General features: G+C 33.0%; 2 protein-coding genes across 2 annotated transcripts; both read right to left on the reverse strand.

Annotated features, from left to right (window-relative positions):
* Nucleotides 1-5,577: 5,577 nt before the first annotated feature.
* On the reverse strand, nucleotides 5,578-8,934 carry LOC139516966 (neuronal acetylcholine receptor subunit alpha-6-like). The gene has a single exon (XM_071307451.1). The coding sequence runs from the start codon at nucleotides 8,932-8,934 to the stop codon at nucleotides 7,717-7,719; it is 1,218 nt and encodes a 405-aa protein (XP_071163552.1). The 3' UTR covers nucleotides 5,578-7,716.
* On the reverse strand, nucleotides 5,578-16,652 carry LOC139516967 (phytanoyl-CoA dioxygenase domain-containing protein 1 homolog). The gene is made up of 9 exons (XM_071307452.1): nucleotides 16,444-16,652; nucleotides 15,929-16,046; nucleotides 15,292-15,392; nucleotides 14,166-14,307; nucleotides 12,140-12,234; nucleotides 11,496-11,601; nucleotides 10,874-10,958; nucleotides 10,218-10,419; nucleotides 5,578-9,648 (listed from the first exon to the last, which is right to left on the reverse strand). Exons 1-9 carry the CDS (start codon nucleotides 16,576-16,578, stop codon nucleotides 9,514-9,516), a joined length of 1,119 nt encoding a protein of 372 aa, XP_071163553.1. The 5' UTR covers nucleotides 16,579-16,652; the 3' UTR covers nucleotides 5,578-9,513.
* Between the last annotated feature and the right edge of the window lie 389 nt (nucleotides 16,653-17,041).

Here is a 17,041-nt window from a genome sequence, read left to right on the forward strand (position 1 = left end):
CGATAGCAGAGATGACATAGATGTATCAATATATATAGGAAGATGTGGTATGAGAGCCAATGAGACAACTCTCCATCCAAGTAACAATTTATAAAAGTAAACCATTATAGGCCAAGGTACGGCCTTCAACACGGAGCTTTGGCTCACATCAATCAGAACGTTATAAAGGACCCAAAATATTACCAGTGTTAAACCATTTAAACGGGAAAACCAACGGTCTAATCTATATAAAAACGAGAATCATGGTTGAGCCGTTAGAGTAAATGGATAATTACATTCAAACAAACAAAATCTAGGGAGCTTTTTTATATATTTTATGTAAAAATGACAATGAGAATGATGGTCGTAGTGTGAACGTAGTCATGTCGTAAGAAAAGCGTGACGAGGACGACAAGGGCGTGCTAGAATCGTACTATGGTCTTGAAAAGCGTGGTTTAGTCGTAGTGGAAGCGTAGTTGGGTCGCAGTGAGAACGTGATGGTCGTTGTGAGGTCGTGATCACGTCGCTGTACGATCGTAGCGCAGTCTCTCCGAATAGAATCACGCTTTCGCTACGCTCTCGCTACGATTGTACAGCGACCTTTGCGATCTTACTACGATCTTAGTGCGCTCTCACTACGCTTTTACTACGACCTGATTTCGCCACGACCGCACCACGATTGTTTTGAACATGTTCAAAGTTGGCCACGCTCTTTACGATCTTGAAGACCTCACCACGACCGTGATACGACCTTACTGCGATCTACACGATCGCACTACGATCATCAAAATTTGCATTTTTTTCACAGATCGTAGTGCGATCGTGGCCTAGTGGGACTAGGGTATAAGCTAGGTTTACACTGCCGATCAGATCAACTCGATGATCCCGATTGTCAAAATCTCCACGACCAAGCTCAACCAAATTCTTGATCGGGCCTGTTTACGACTTCTACCCGACCGCCATCCGACTATACACGACCTAACTCGACCATTTACGACTCCTTAATGACTCCATCACGACTCCATCCCGACAACAAACTGAATACTTATTCGATAATTACGATCGATTCACGATCCTTATACGATCTTTACTCGGCTAGCTAGACCAAATCAACTATTCACGATCTAAGCCTGATCTCGACCAGACCAGATCGACCTGATCGTATATGGGTCGTAGGGATAATCGGGAATTGCACTTTTTTGTATAAAAACGTCCGATTTTTTTATTCCCTGACGCTTCGGAGTGGGCATTAAGTGTTACCGTTGAATGGTTAAAGATATTTATTTTCTTTTTTGCTGTATGGCAACAACCTGTATGTATTTGCCAAAAAATATTGCAAAAAGAGGGAAAAGAAAGATGTCACATATTTCCCCAAAATTTGACCCAAAGTAGAATTGCAATCCCCTGGAGTGATACTTTTTCTAAAACAGTTTACAACTTTTACATATATCTATCAAGAGATCAAGAGTGCATTTCTTTCTAACCAAAGTTTGGTAAACGTTGTGTACCGTTTGTTATAGTTTCTTAAACGTAACAGAAGTAGAAACAAATGCATTGTTTGTTTAGACGGGATTCAAATTTTGAGTAATTTTAGACAATGTTTTGAGTTATGACAAGCAAGAACACGTTTAGATAATTGATTAAATGTTCAAGTTAGAAAGAAATGCATCGTTTGAACTAACAAACGACGAACGACAAACTGTAGACGCATTTGCAGAGAGTGTATAGTTTGTCAAAGTTTATGCAAACTTGCAAAAGTATGTTAGAAACAAATGATCACAACTTGTGCTCACTGAACAGTTTGTATCGTTACTGTTAGAAAGAATTCGTACCAAATAAAAAATATTTGTCTTTCGTCTCATTTTTGTGTGAAATTACGTCAAAAAGTTCAAATGAAAAACAAATTGACTGTAAGGTGACCTATAGTTGTTATTGATCATTTCTGTGTCATTTGGTGTTCTGTGAAGAGCTGTTTCATTGGCAATTGTAACACATCTTCTTTTTTTTTTATACTTCAAACATTTCTGAACAAACGTAAAATACGGACAGACAAAACAGAAAATAGCCCATAAAACAGGTAAAATATAAACTTGATGTTCTTATAAACCAACTTTGAAAGATAGCTTAGTTATCAGCAGTCTAACTATGAATACTATTGCACAGTTATTTTAATATTTGAAAAAGCCGCCGGTGCAAACATCGCAGGATTTTCTTTCCTTCCGGAACATCTGAGATCATCAAGTTTTGTTGGGTTACGTAATGCTAAGTTTTTAGTTTTCTATGTTATGTGGACTGCTGTTTGTCTTCTCGTCGGTTACCGTTTTTCGCTATGGCTGTGTCGGTTTGTTTTCGACCTCTGAGTTTGATTGCTCCTTTGGTGTCTTCTGTCTCTCTTTTAATATGTTACCTTTCCTTGCAAAAGTAAAGACACGTACTGAACATGGAGGAATTTTCGTACATTTAAAAATATATTTTTGCGGAAGCATAGTTTGAGAGTTAATCAGATCTGCACACACTTTTAGAAAATCGTGTAGCTGTCATGTGTTTTCGTGTATGGGCGAGTAGAGATCGAAGAGTGGTCGAATGTGGTCGCGAAGGGATCGGGTATTGGTCGAGTTGGTCTGGGGAAATATAAATGTACAAGTCGCAGTGATCTGGAAGCGATCGGGCATTGGTCGAGTTAATATGGAAATGATCGGACATTAGTCGAGTAAAGGTCGAAATGATCGAGTACTGATTGGTAACATTTTTGTATTCCGACTAAACTCGATCTCTACACGATCCTTTCCAGATCAATTCGACCGCTACTCGACGAATTCTCGATCTCTTCTCAAGTGACTTGCTTCTCAATCGTTACTCGTGTCAAAAACTCTCGAGTAGAAAGTCAGATTGATGACGAGCAAGGTAGACTATCCCGATATTATAGATAGAGAAAATTGTAAGTAGCTAAAATGTTCAGTAAAGTAACATCTACAAACACATCACCATCACCAAAACACAATTTTGTCATGAATCCATCTGTGTCCTTTGTTTAATATGCACATAGACCATAGGTGAGCGACACAGGCTCTTTAGAGCCTCTAGTTTATTTGTATTTCGAAGTTTTCTCTTTGTTACCTTTAAATAAAGTATCATTACAATTCCATTTCCATTCTCAATTTTATCAAATCACTACTTAACATAACGATTCAGCACGCAATTTCTTTTTACATGTAATTTCATCCTTAACTTAATATTTCATGCATAAAGAAATAACTTTCAAGTTATACACTGTCCACACTGAAGTATATCTATGTCCTCGGACCTAATAGGATAGAAAGACCAATTCTAAACTTTGCAAGATCTAAGCTTAGGGAAATGTGCGATAGTCGGTAAAGTTTCATGGCCATAGGATACTTGTATATATTTAAGACACTACGGTAATTTTTATATTGAAATGCATAATATTGCCGTTTTAATCAAATGATTTTAACTGTCAAAATTGGGCCTTAAAATAATTGTTGCACAGCTTTGCTTCAAAAATGCACTTATAATTGTGTCCTTGGGTCAATTATATACAAGATTTCAATGCCTTTTTTTTTGGTATTTTTATAGTGGTATCAAAGTTTTGACCGAAGGATGTTTTTATAAAAAGCGCCCTTCGCGCGCTTTATACAAAGTGTCCTTCTGTCAATGCTTTTACTTTCCAATAAAATTACCAAAAAAACATTCAATTCTAAAATAAACCTCGCATTTCTCAAACTAATCCTTTAATTGGTTGATAATTACACAACCTTGACTATTGTACCCTTATTTTTGACTTTTACCTTTTATATCTGTTTGTTATGGTCAAACATCGTTGTCAATATAAGGGATTTTATAGGACTGTCATACAAGTGAGTGTCTGAGCTAGCTATAAAACCAGGTTTAATCCACCATTTTCTACATAAGAAGATGCATGTATCAAGTAAAGAATGTGACAGTTGTTATCCATTCGTTTGATGTATTTGAGCTTTTGATTTTGCCATTTGATTAGGGACTTTCCGTTATAAATAAATATTGAATTTTAGTTCAGTATTTCAAGTTGTAAATTAACTTTGTTTTGGAAAATTTCACCTGTACTTACAGCATTTGATGGCTTTGGCTACTTCAGAATCTGTAGATATCCCGCAATCATGAAGGGAAATAGTTAAGTTAGAGAAAATGAGTTGCGAATACATTATGCTTATTCTGTCTTGTTGAGAAATAGCCTGATGATAGATTTGTGTTTAAATAAATTGGCAGCAAGAATGTATTAAGCTGACACGCCGATCCGCATTTAATCTTGCTAGTTCACGACGTAATTGTTCATGTAATTGGTCGATAAGTCTCCCTATAAAAAAACTTACATCAGAAGAACCCGTGTTGGCTCTTTCCTCAATGCTAATATGAGAGCAAATACCAATTTTGTGTTCGTGTTGATTGTCCGGGAAAAGAAACCACACGCAATATGCAAGTGACAGCGGGCTATCCCAATAGCTAAGTTAAGATCCGTTTTATCAAATGCAATCTCATGAAAACTGAATTTTATATTGCTTATTTGAATAAAAACATTTACAAAGGGCTTTTAAACTTATGATCAAATTCTTGAATATCACTTTTTTAATAAACAGACTTGAAGATTTCTTGATTGTTTGTTCTGTAGTCCAGCAACTAGCTTCCTTTAATTATTTTTAGCTATTCAATTGTACGGATTTTAAATGACAGATAAAACGTGAAATCTAACTATTTCATTTAATTATCAAACAAACTGTTGTTTAAAATGTTTATCCTTATAATATCTTACTTACATTCTTATAAAATCAAACCGTGGGGGCTATATGTAACCATTTTTCGTTTTTTTTGTTGACATATTTGTTTTGTTTTTATAGTGATAAAGACAATGTTGGCTGCTGTATCCCTATTTGAGATATTTTAATCTATTATATATGTTAGTTTTTTTTATATTATGTTGTTTATATAAGGAAATTTTGTGCTACTGTCATACAAGTGAGAGCTAGCTATAAACCAGGTATAATCCACCTTTTCTTCATACGAAAATGTCTGTTTTAAGTCAGGAATATGACAGTTGGTATCCATTCAATTGATGTATCTGGGTTTTTTTTTTATTTTGCCATTTGTTAAAGACTATCCGTTTATAATTTTCAACGAGTTCGGTATTTTTTGCTATTTTACATTTATCTGAGATAAAGGTTATTTTGCGACATAACACTATCATTTTTAACATAGATGAATGTAAAACTAAATTACTTTGAACGATTGTTTTTGTTTTTGAAAAGGTTTCACTTAAAGTCTACATATGATTATATTATATCAACAAACATGAGTCGACCAGAAGGGTTGCACACTTAATACCCATTAGAATCGTATCTATTTGTTGAAATATCAATCTACCAAATTGCACAAATATCTTGTCAATCCAATAGTCCAGAATTTTGACCTAAAGAAAGAGGCGTGTTTTCATGAATTTCATTTTGTTAAATCGATAAATCAATCTTTCAATTGAGCATTGGAAATATCAGTGTAAACCGGTGAAAAAAGTTTGATATATCTGTAAAATTGTAATAATTAGTTTAAATCTTTTGTAGTAAATCTATGAATTTATTTTTATCATTCACATCTGATTGGCAACGATGGTTGAACATACGTCATCACAATATGTCTGAAGATCATATTTTACTGTATAAAGAATGTAGTAAGAATTCTAAAAAGATGTTTAGTCGAAAATCCTGATGACACATCTATATATCGTTTTTGTAAGAATTATGTGTATCTATATATCGAGTATAAATACGCGAAATTTTCGTCGTACTTTTTTATATTAATGTACATAAAGATAGTTAATGACTAAAGCAAACTGTCTCCCGAAAAACATGTAATCACAGCATTGTGACTTGAGATATTGCCGTCTCAAGAGAGTGACGAAAGATACCAGAGGGACAGTCAAACTCATAAATTGAAAATAAACTGACAACGCCATGGCTAGAAATGAAAAGACAAACAGACAAACAATAGTACACATGACACTCAAGTGACAACACAACAAACTACCAAATTCAATAATTTCGCGTTTAACCCTTTTTGTAATCATGTGCCTCTTTCCAAAATATTCAGTATGCTGCATATGGGCATTATTTGGAAGAAGAATGTATTAAATAAATAAGACACTAAAGCTTTCCTTTCTTTGTGCTTGTTTTATGTGTCAGAAAACAAAATAGAAATGTTTGGTAGACAAAACTCCTCTCTTAATGTACAACACAAGAAAAGCATGATCGATCTTCGTGTTTTAATAATATATTTGTGATCAGTGACAGGATTATGTGGGTTGGACCAAGAGTTTTCTTCATTGAATGACTTCGATCAATTCAAACGTAAACAATGAAATCACAAATAAACAGATGTTGATATTTCTTTAAATCATAGATGAAAATGCATAAATTTTATCACGCTTTCTTGGCTGTATAGTATTGTCGAAAACAAAATACTTAATGTAGAACTAATTAGTTTCACGAAATGAAAAACATACTTATAGCCATACAAAAGCAACAGTTTAACTAAATTGTATTAATATTCTGAAGAATGTAAATACTGAAATAATATGATTAGGTTAAACGCTTATTCGTAATAATATTTTTTTTAATAAATACAACACGTTTTGTCTTAAAATAACAGTATAAATTTGCTGATCATCGTACCATGCGTAAAAGACAAGAAATATTTGTGTTGTTACTCAAAAAATGTATTGTAGAAATTATTATTATTATTATCATTATTACAGTTTTGTATGGTACTATTTTGATTTGGCATTGCCACGATTGAGATCAAGTGTGAAGAGTATTTCTATTGGGGTCACAAAGAAGCCGGGTTTATCTACTTCATTGTCTTATTTTAAAAAAAAAAAAAAAATATAAACTATTACCAGTTATGCATATATCAAAAGGATATGATATTAACTCTATTGACAAAAAGTATTTCAGATATATTCAACAGTTGCAAATGAATGTAATGCCGTCCCCTCAAGAGTAACCCCAGTGAAATGAATACTTTAACTAAGTTTTACTCTCTTACTTCAGAGGTCATTCTCGATTCTTTAAGTCAATAATCTTACATTTACCATAAAACAAAATATTTTTTCTTTTATCAACGTGAAATAATGTATATACCTCAACACACTCCCTTAATTGCCAGTTGGTTTTTCCGAGAGAAAAAAATCACAAAAAAATTTTCATTCATATCGTCCGCAATTAAAATTACACACGAGAGACTTTTTTCTTATTTCTTAGGCCAATACGGTTTGAAAGACTAACAATAGTTATATTTTAATCATATTGCAGGTAAGTCATATCTTAGTATGCTGTCTTGTAATTATAAATAAGAGACACTTGAACAATGTTAAACGCTCGTTTATCCATATAGAATATGTGTTTACCACTCAATGTAAAATTTGAAGGGAATATCCTGAACTTCAAACAGATCGAGACTGGTTTCGATTGGAGTTATCATTACCTGCTATAGATAAATATAAGAAGATGTGGTATGAGTCTCAATGAGACATCTCTTATACATACATTACCCGCCATGTCACAGCCAAAATATAACATAATGTCATGCATTCTAGTCTTATCGATACAAAAGTGCGCTCCCCTTACATTCTAGTTAATAGAAAAGTTATAAAACCCAAAATTCCAACTTTGATCTGATGAAAAATATGGCATCTAACTAATTAGTAAGCAGAAGATATATGAGTAATGTTGTAATAATGACTGCGACTAATAAAACCCAAAACAGAATCATGTCAACTCTTGCAATTATATCTGGCCATGTTAATTCTATAATGTCGGTGTTTTCCGTCTTAATGACTTCACCATTCATTATAGCACTATCGTTTTGAGTATTGTTGTCAGAACATCCAACAGTCTTTTTACTTCGCATGTATTTGATAAACGATAGAGTAAAGACAACTTGCAGCCATTTTGGCACAGGCTTTGATCGGAAGTGTAATCGGAGTTCCACAGCTGTTACTATAACAACGATAGTACCCATTCCAAGTTGAAACATTAAATAAAATTCCAAAATAGAGCCGGCGGTTTTAGGGAGTGTTGAACTGACAATTGACAGGAATACGGCAAACGACAGAAAAACTGTAATAGAGTAACTCATCTTCTCACCACAGTCTACTGGTAGTGCAAATGTAAATATGTTTAAAATAGCCAATAACACAATAGGTGCGATAACATTTATCAAATAAAATGTAGGGATTCTGCGTACAGTTAGGGAAAACTTGACTCTTGTTTCTGCAGATGAATCTACGGTGGCTGAAGTCGACACAACTTTCCATTCCCCATTACCTTTGAAATTGTAAAAATTAATTCCTTTCAATCCCTTTGAAATTTTTATCTGGGAAATACTGTATGACCACACAACAAAAATAATATCACACGTTTGCTCATCGAATGGAAATTTTTCAATGTTAATATCACACTTTGTTTCGAATATTTCAAAGGGTGACCATCTCAACATACCATCTTTTTCAATGATCACTTTAATAAAACCGTTTCCAAGTTCGTCTAGCTTTTTGAATCCGTTTTGAAGAGAAATATCTGGTTTCCAAATTTTATCTTGTGATACATAGATTGTTGACAAATTTCCATATGTAGCAGGTGTCCACTGTAGATATTCGTCTTTCCAATATATGTCGACAAATCCAGTTGTTATCAACTTTTGTTTAACCTCGTCGATACCATTTACAGCTACAAGAAAAAGGTCTAAATCCACTCGTAAGGGTTCTGACTGGTTTAAACTTGGACGCACTTCTTTGTTATAACCGTCCGTTATGAACAATTTTTTCATCAAAGCTTTCATATTGTCACCAGTTTGTGCTTGGGAACAAGCGTTTAAAAACCAAATTGAAATTATGGATAGTATAATTATTGCCATGTTCAGCTACAAATGTACAAATATGAAGGAATAGACGTATCGATCTTAATGTATTCAATAATGTTTTGTATTTTGTAAAAACATTAGATGGGCTGTACCATGCAGGTAATTAACCGAACGACTTCAAACAATAAACACGTAAGCAATTCGTTCACATTCAAAAACATATTTTTTCATATTTTTTTAATTATAAATGAATAATGCATAGAAATTATTCACGCTTCTGTTGATTTTGATGCAAATTCTTCGTGTAGAACAAATAATTTTAAATATGACGAAAATATAATAGTTGAAAACAAATACATTTTATTAAACGTACAAAAGTTAAGTGTTATAATTCTCTAATTACAGCTAATTTATATTCTGAAATGCAATGTTAGATCATTGATGCTTTAACATGTAAAAGTACTAAAAATAAAAGTTATGAATTTATCATTGAAGGAATTTCCCAATTCAAATTACAAAAACCAATGCACTTTGTAAAGTGTAGGGTTTTAGCCTAAAGTAAAGTAATACTAAAGTAGTCTATGATACTCATAATGAACACTGAAACCTAATATGTCACAAGATAATGATTTGTTAAGACTTATGTCCGTGCCATGAACTAAATAAATCCTCTGTTAACTTTGAAGTATGTTGATTCATATGGACAATGTCCCACTTTTTCATCCATGGTCCTTGAATGGTGGTGTCAAATTCAGGATCATCAGGTAACTGAAAATTGAAAATAAAACAATATGCATGCATGGTCATTCCATTTCATAAATATTTTGCAAAGCATGAGCCTTGTTTCTTTAATATTTACTTGGTAGAATAAAATTGGTAACAAGAGTGAATAACAATGATGCCGCTTTCAACAAATCAAACCACAGATTACGCATATTTATATAAACAAAGGCAATTGTCAATGGTATAACACGGAAACAGGATTTAACTGGAAACTTGTCAGACGGTCGAAAACACAATACGAGACGATATAAACCGAAACCAGAACAGTGCATCGGACGCAACAAACAGACAACGTGTTTTTAATCTTATTTTTTTTATATAAATATCATCATTGCCCCTGATTGATAACTAGCTTTCACTTGCTCAAACCACTGCAAATATAAGCTTATACCTCCGTTCAAAGCAACTTGTATCGAACAGAGTTTGTATTTTTTTTAATAAAAATGCCTTACGCCCGATAGTCACTTCAGTACAGTTATAGTTCTTCAAAGGGGCGTGAATAGAAATTGAACTATACATTAAGACAATCTTACAAGTATTGAAATTCTACATACCGGCAAGACATCTTTTACTGCTTCTCTTTGTTTCTCGCGTCTGTCAACGTTATCAAATGGAGTCCAATCAATTTTAAAGTTAGGGTCCTTTTCTGTTCTCATCAGCAAAGGTTCTTTCATTCCATAAAATCCTGCTGGTTCATCTGGTCTTTGCCATCTCAAATCTAAGCTCCAACGGATTTGTTTTGTCATGTTAGGAAGACTTGAAAAGAAAAAGTTATAGCTATATCTAGTTTAGTCTCGTTACAAAGACAACAAAAATACCAAGCTTGATTATAATTCGGTTTGCCAATAAACTCATCATAGATACCAGGACTAAATTTTGTATATACGCCAGACGCGCGTTTCGTCTACAAAAGACTCACCAGTGACGCTCAAATCCAAAAAAGTTTAAAAGGCCAAACAAAGTACGAAGTTGAAGAGCATTAAGGACCAAAATTCCTAAAAGTTATGCTAAATGCAGCTAAGGTAATCTATGCCTGGGGTAGAAAAGCCTTAGTTTTTTAAAACGCGCGTTTCGTCTACTTAAGACTCATTACGCTCAAACAAAAACAGTATAATATAAGAATATAAAATATAATACTAGTCTGATCATTTTAAAGTTTTATTTATTTATTTAACTAAGTTACTGAAAATCATGAACCATATAAAAATACCTTCTGTGTGGTATTAAGTTGTTCAATAATAGCATACCACCATATGGTACTGGACATGTTATTATGTCTTTATCCACATCGACGTCTGTTAATAAGAACATCATAAGTTAATGTGACTTATTTTATATGGCAATAACTAAGATTAGCGAATAGGTGTTTCGTTTGTGTTTGTATATCAATAAATGTGGTTACATGATGTGCATGTTTGTTTGTTTCTATATAAATATAAGGTGGTGTACTAATAAATTGCTAATGAGACATTTGGAGTGGATTTTAAAAACCTATAGGTCACCATACGACCTCCAACAGTAAGCAAACCCAATAAAGACATGATAACATGTTCAACACAGAATTCAAAAAGAACGAAGCGGTCTGATTTATAACAAAATAATTAAACGAAAAGCAAATATGACAGAAATTCACCAACAACAACTACCGAATTACAGTGTCTTAGATGTGCTAAACATTTATGTGAGTGTTTAATTCTCGCCTAACATTGGTGTAAAACTTAATGTAACAAAAATACAGAACTCCAAGGAAATTTCAAACGGACGCACATCATTAGAACTGTAAATGCAGCTGGAAATAGTTAAGTATCTATGATTTCGGATTATTTACCTACCCAATGTCTTCATCATTTCCTGCTCTTCTAACATGACATACCAGGTGCCACCATAACAACATTGGTGTGGCGCTACAAGACCTTTCTTATGCCCTTTGTTGGCCACCTATAAATATCATACTTAAAGTCATTAATTATTATCAAGAAATCCTCACAAAAAATGTGTGGTGTTAAAAACAACTTTAAAATCTAAATTTGGTCAAAGTCGAAAGCCCTTACTCAGATACAGATTTATTATCGACAATGAAGTCCCAAACTCAATACTTTTGAAATATCATGCAGAGTTTCTGAGAAAAACAAAACAGAATCTAGAACTTTGACCCCACCGATAGCTATTGAATATATGTCATATGGAAATAAGGAGGTGTGGTATCAAAGCCAATGAAACACACGCTTTTCCAATAAAAAGACAAGAATGAAAGCAACAAAAGATCACATTGTTTGTCAAACAAGCCTACGTTATGATCTCTAAGTAACACATAATATCAAGTATTGTTGTCCTGATCACATATCAAATATTGACCCCCACTCGTGCATATAAACGTCTCAAATCAGACCTCACATTACTGTGTATTTGTATACCGTACATACCCGAACGGGTTTGAAAATTGAAATCAGCTATGCTATGAAAATATTGAACAAACCTGCATACAACCATTTTTCTCGTTTGCATCAAGCAATGGAATCCAAGCTGTTGGTTGGAGTGTTTTATAACAGTCGACATTTAAATAACCACAGTCTGCAAGACAATAAGTCGTCATATAGCTTTGATGCAATGAATTATAAGTCAACTACAAAAATATTAGATAGGTCACTTTCTGTATGAACCAATTGCAAACCCTTGTGTTTTTAATGATATCTGATAAATAAACCACAAAACGTATTCAAACTGACTTGCCAATGGTGTAACGCAGGACATGATCACGGATTGTTAGTTCAAATTATTATGTTGCAGAAAAATACGATGTTAAGACAAGTCTAGAGTTTTCGTCGTTGATTCTTGGGGTTAAATAAAAAATCTATGAAGCATGCAAAGTAGATCACGGTAATTAAAATGTTCTTAAGATATGGAAACTGCAACAGTCGACATGATTGTCGGTTTCTGAGAAGAAGCTCATGAAAAAATCAACCAAGCTGAGGGGCATCCATCATGCACATGATAAAACGGGCAAACAAATTAATTCTTAAATTGGCACTAGCAACGAGATTTATAAAAAGTCTAAATATAATTTTTTTTTTTCAATCATTGATGAAAGTGAAATAGTGAAATAATTCGCTATTATCAGCCAGTATGGTTCAATCTTGTCAAAATAAGCTAAGAAACATTGATGATGAATTATTCACTTGCAAGTGAATAATTTGACCTCATTGAATCCGTATTCATGTGAACTTTGATTTAACCCCTTAGCTAGATATATATAACGCATGAATTGTGCGTGTTCAGTTATTTAAAAGGAAAGACTGTCAACATTGAAAGTGAAACAAATGTACATCATTTGAATGAATGATTCGATCCCCAAAAAATCATTCCTATACAGGTCAAGACGACGATTAACATATATGTTTAACTATAATTAGAAATTAAACAAACCTATAAAATTCCTATTGCACGAGTTCGCTATCTATTTATATCTATATGTGTGTTAATTTCGCCTATATGACCATAGGAGGTCTTTGGATAGTCATTTTTTTAGTTAATTATATGGCGCCTAAACTAAATACACACAAAACGAAGCTACATAATTATTATCAACCCCATGCCCTGTAAATGGTTTATTTTATACTTTTAATATTTTTGATAAATGTTTTACATTGTTATAAGTCAAATATGAGAATTTGAGTCAAATCGGTGAACATGAATTCGACAACTGGTGCCCCTTTAACGGCGAATCTATATTCGATCCATGTGGAATAAAATGTTGATACTGTCAAAGACTGAAATTTCTGTATTTTTTTTATTTTGTCCGCTGTGTGTGCCTCCTGTGAAGAATAAACCCGTTTAGTAAGTTTTACCCAAAAAAAGCAATTTAGAATATTAAAAATCAACGGTTATCTTAAGAAATAGAAATTAGTGGATGAATTTGGAGATCAACGTCAAACGTAAACGGGCTGCACACAGACGAGATAACCGCAAAACAAAAGCAGTTTTTTTTAACAAAACTGTGGACCATGTTTATATTGAATCCCTAGACAGAAATATTTTTTATATTTGGGGTGGGGGCAACCATTATCTATCCAAACAAATGTTATAGATTATGAAAATTTCACTAACTCAGATTAAAAAAATAAACAATGCATATTTCAAAGGTCATGTATTCGTGGTCTACATGATGAAATGCAAAAAATAGTGAAGTTATTCTGTATTACTTGTTATATTGGTAATACTATGTCTATGATAAAATTGTAGTATTTTGGTAAGATTAAAAAAACAGGTTAAACTTAATGCAAGCTGAAGTACATCAATATTTGAAATCAAGTGGATGTATGCGTGTCAACTTTTTAAAAATCTACAAATACTACCAATTTCCGTCTTAGAGCAGGAATGGGAATAAATCTGGTACATGATTGGTAAAAGGATGTTTTTCCAAAATTAATAGATTTAATTTCAAATATCAATCACAACTTAAAGTAGAATACTTTATTTATGTCAGAATAAAACGCACTGTTTACCTTGGTGCCAAGGTACTGTTGTAGCTTCATTTTGAGGAGTCTTTGTTCGTAAATTCCACACAGGATGTCCTGCTATTTCGGGTCCAATTAACTGTTCCACCACGTTTAACATTCGTTCATTACTCCATAAGTCTTTGAATGCCTATAAAGAGGATTAAGTTTTCAATGTAATTAAGATATAGATCTCTAATTTCGTTATGCTTATATGAATACATGAGTTCCGATAGATCTGAATATTAATCGGAGAGATAAAGGTTTTACTAGGTTGTTTATAGAGAAAAATTGCTCATCCTTGTTTACTTCTTTAGTAGCTCGATTTATGGTATCATGCAACAATTTACAATTACAACTTTTCCTTAATCGTAATGCAAATTAATCAATACTGCACTAAAAGTAGTTTATAAATGCATCATCATACACATGTGCATGTACATGGTTTAGTAGTTATTTTGATAAGTATGTTGTTTCCATTTCAGTTCTAAGCTTATGTCGTTGAACTGAACTTGGAGACGGTGACCTTTAAATTTATAAGATGTTGCTCTTGTTGTTACTCATTCGGGACTTAACAAAGTACGTAAAAACAAAGTTCAATAAACTGGTCTATAGCGCTGGGTACTGTACAGGCGGTGTTGTATCGATATCATAATAGCATGAGCAAAGACAATTATAAAACATCTAATGTGTAGCTAGCTATTAATTAAACCAGGTTTAATTCACCGTTTTCTACATGAGTAAATGCCTGTACCAAGTCAGGAATTTGACAGTTGTTATCTATTCGTTTGATGTGTTTGAGCTTTTGATTTTGCCATTTGATTAGGGACTTTCGGTTTTGAATTTTCCTCGGAGTTCAGTATTTTTGTGATTTTACTTTTTATATCCCTATGTTCTATATACAGCTATGTATACAAAGCTACATAGTATCGAGCCTTTTTGTCGATTTTTAAAACGAGTTCTCAAACAGTTAGTCTTTAAAATCTTATAGAGTTTTGGGGCTTGAGTACATTCCAAGCTGATTTTAATAATTGCGAATAAAAATATATACTTTGGTCTTATTTATTGTAATTAAACTTACAATTCATTCCATTCTTCGAATCTTTACATAAAAACCCACAATATTGAAACTCACCTGGGCTAACTGGTCTCCTTTGTGAAGAAGAATATTGGCCCCTGGAAAATCTTTTTCAATGGCAGTCAGTCGTTCAAAGAATCCGAGTTCTCGATATAAACCTGAAATCACATAAGGATAACTATTACTATTTGTTTTATTTAATTGCCCAGCACTCTCTCTCTCTCTCACACGGCCATACATATACTAAATGACAATTAGAAATTAAATGTTATGAAAATATCGTCAATTGAGCTTTGTTGTTTGTACTTGTTGGTTATGATGATGAAATATCTGATATATTGGTTAGCACATCTTTACTGGATTTTCATACTTATTTGAAATAACATTAACGATTAAAGTTCTACGCCAGATGCATGCGTATTTCGACAATAAATGTGACTTCAGTGATGCTCGAGGCCAAAACGTTAGAAAACCATAGCTTATCAATCAGATGAAGAGTTATAACCAAATAGGACCAAAAAAATATTAGCTAAAGGTGGGAAAGGAATCAGAACTTTGCAAGAAGGAGAATTATTCCTTAATATGAAATAATTTCCAAAATTTTGTAAAACCACTACAAAAAAAGCCGTACTTTCATGAAAGACATCTATGGTTATGGAAGGACTTAGTCTATTTAACAAAACCCAGTACATACTTTTAATGCGCTTGGTGTTGTACAGTTTTTGTGCCAACTCTTCTACTAGTTCATTAACAGCATCTCTGCATGGATCTATTTCATCCCTATTGAAAAATTTCTCCACGATGACGTACCCCTGAAAAATTAAAACAACTTTCAATCAAAACACGAAGTGATCTATGACAGGCGATAACGTTAAAATGGGGGGGAAATCATGGCATTTCGAGACTTGTCTTCTTTTATTCCCTTTTCAAATTTGTAATGATATCGAAATAAAATAACATTGAAATATTTTGTTTTAGAATATAATTATCATTTATCTAAGCATGAAATCTATAACAAAAGTTTTCACCATTATGTTGACATATAACGTGTTACCTCATTCTACAAATTATAGTTTTCGTAAAGCGCTTTTTTTTAAAATTATTATTATGAATGTTTGGCGTATCAGATCAAAACCACCAAAATTGACAACCAAATCTAATTGAGTTCCGTGTAATGTTTATAAAATAATATTTTCATTTTGTACTTACATCTTCAAAGAATTGTTTAATTTCGTCATCTGAGAGCTGTCCTAGTTTCTGAGTTGTAATTTTCGGTCTTGCATTCGAATTGAAATAATCCGGAAAAGTTTCCCCGGTATATCCGTGAGGGACTGTCGGCGGCATGGTCTATATGAACTCAAAGAATGTGTTAAAGGACCTACTTAATGATACAAGTAATACTACTTTTGGTGGCCAAGGTCAAATATTTATCTGTTATCTTAATCATATACAAATTTATAAAGTTGCTTGTATAGTTGATAACATGTAGATAATAATTTGATAACATGTAGATAAAATTTTTATACAATTTATAGGAAACAGAGGTGTTATTGTCTCTTGTTGCTGGCATAAGTCACTGTGACTATAAAAAAAATAGTATGATTTAAAAAGTATAAAATAAACAATTTACAGGGCATGGGCTCGATAATATGCAACTTCGTTTCGTGTGTATTTTAGTCTAGACGCAATATCATGAATTTACTATTGAGTTGTGGGCCTCCGAAAACCTCCGATGGTCATATAAATGATAAAAACATAAACAAGGCTCCGTGTTGAAGACCGTACCTTGACCTTTAATGGTTTACTT

The sequence above is a fragment of the Mytilus edulis genome, chromosome 3 (genome assembly GCF_963676685.1).
Source record: "Mytilus edulis chromosome 3, xbMytEdul2.2, whole genome shotgun sequence".
Lineage (NCBI taxonomy): Eukaryota > Metazoa > Mollusca > Bivalvia > Mytilida > Mytilidae > Mytilus > Mytilus edulis.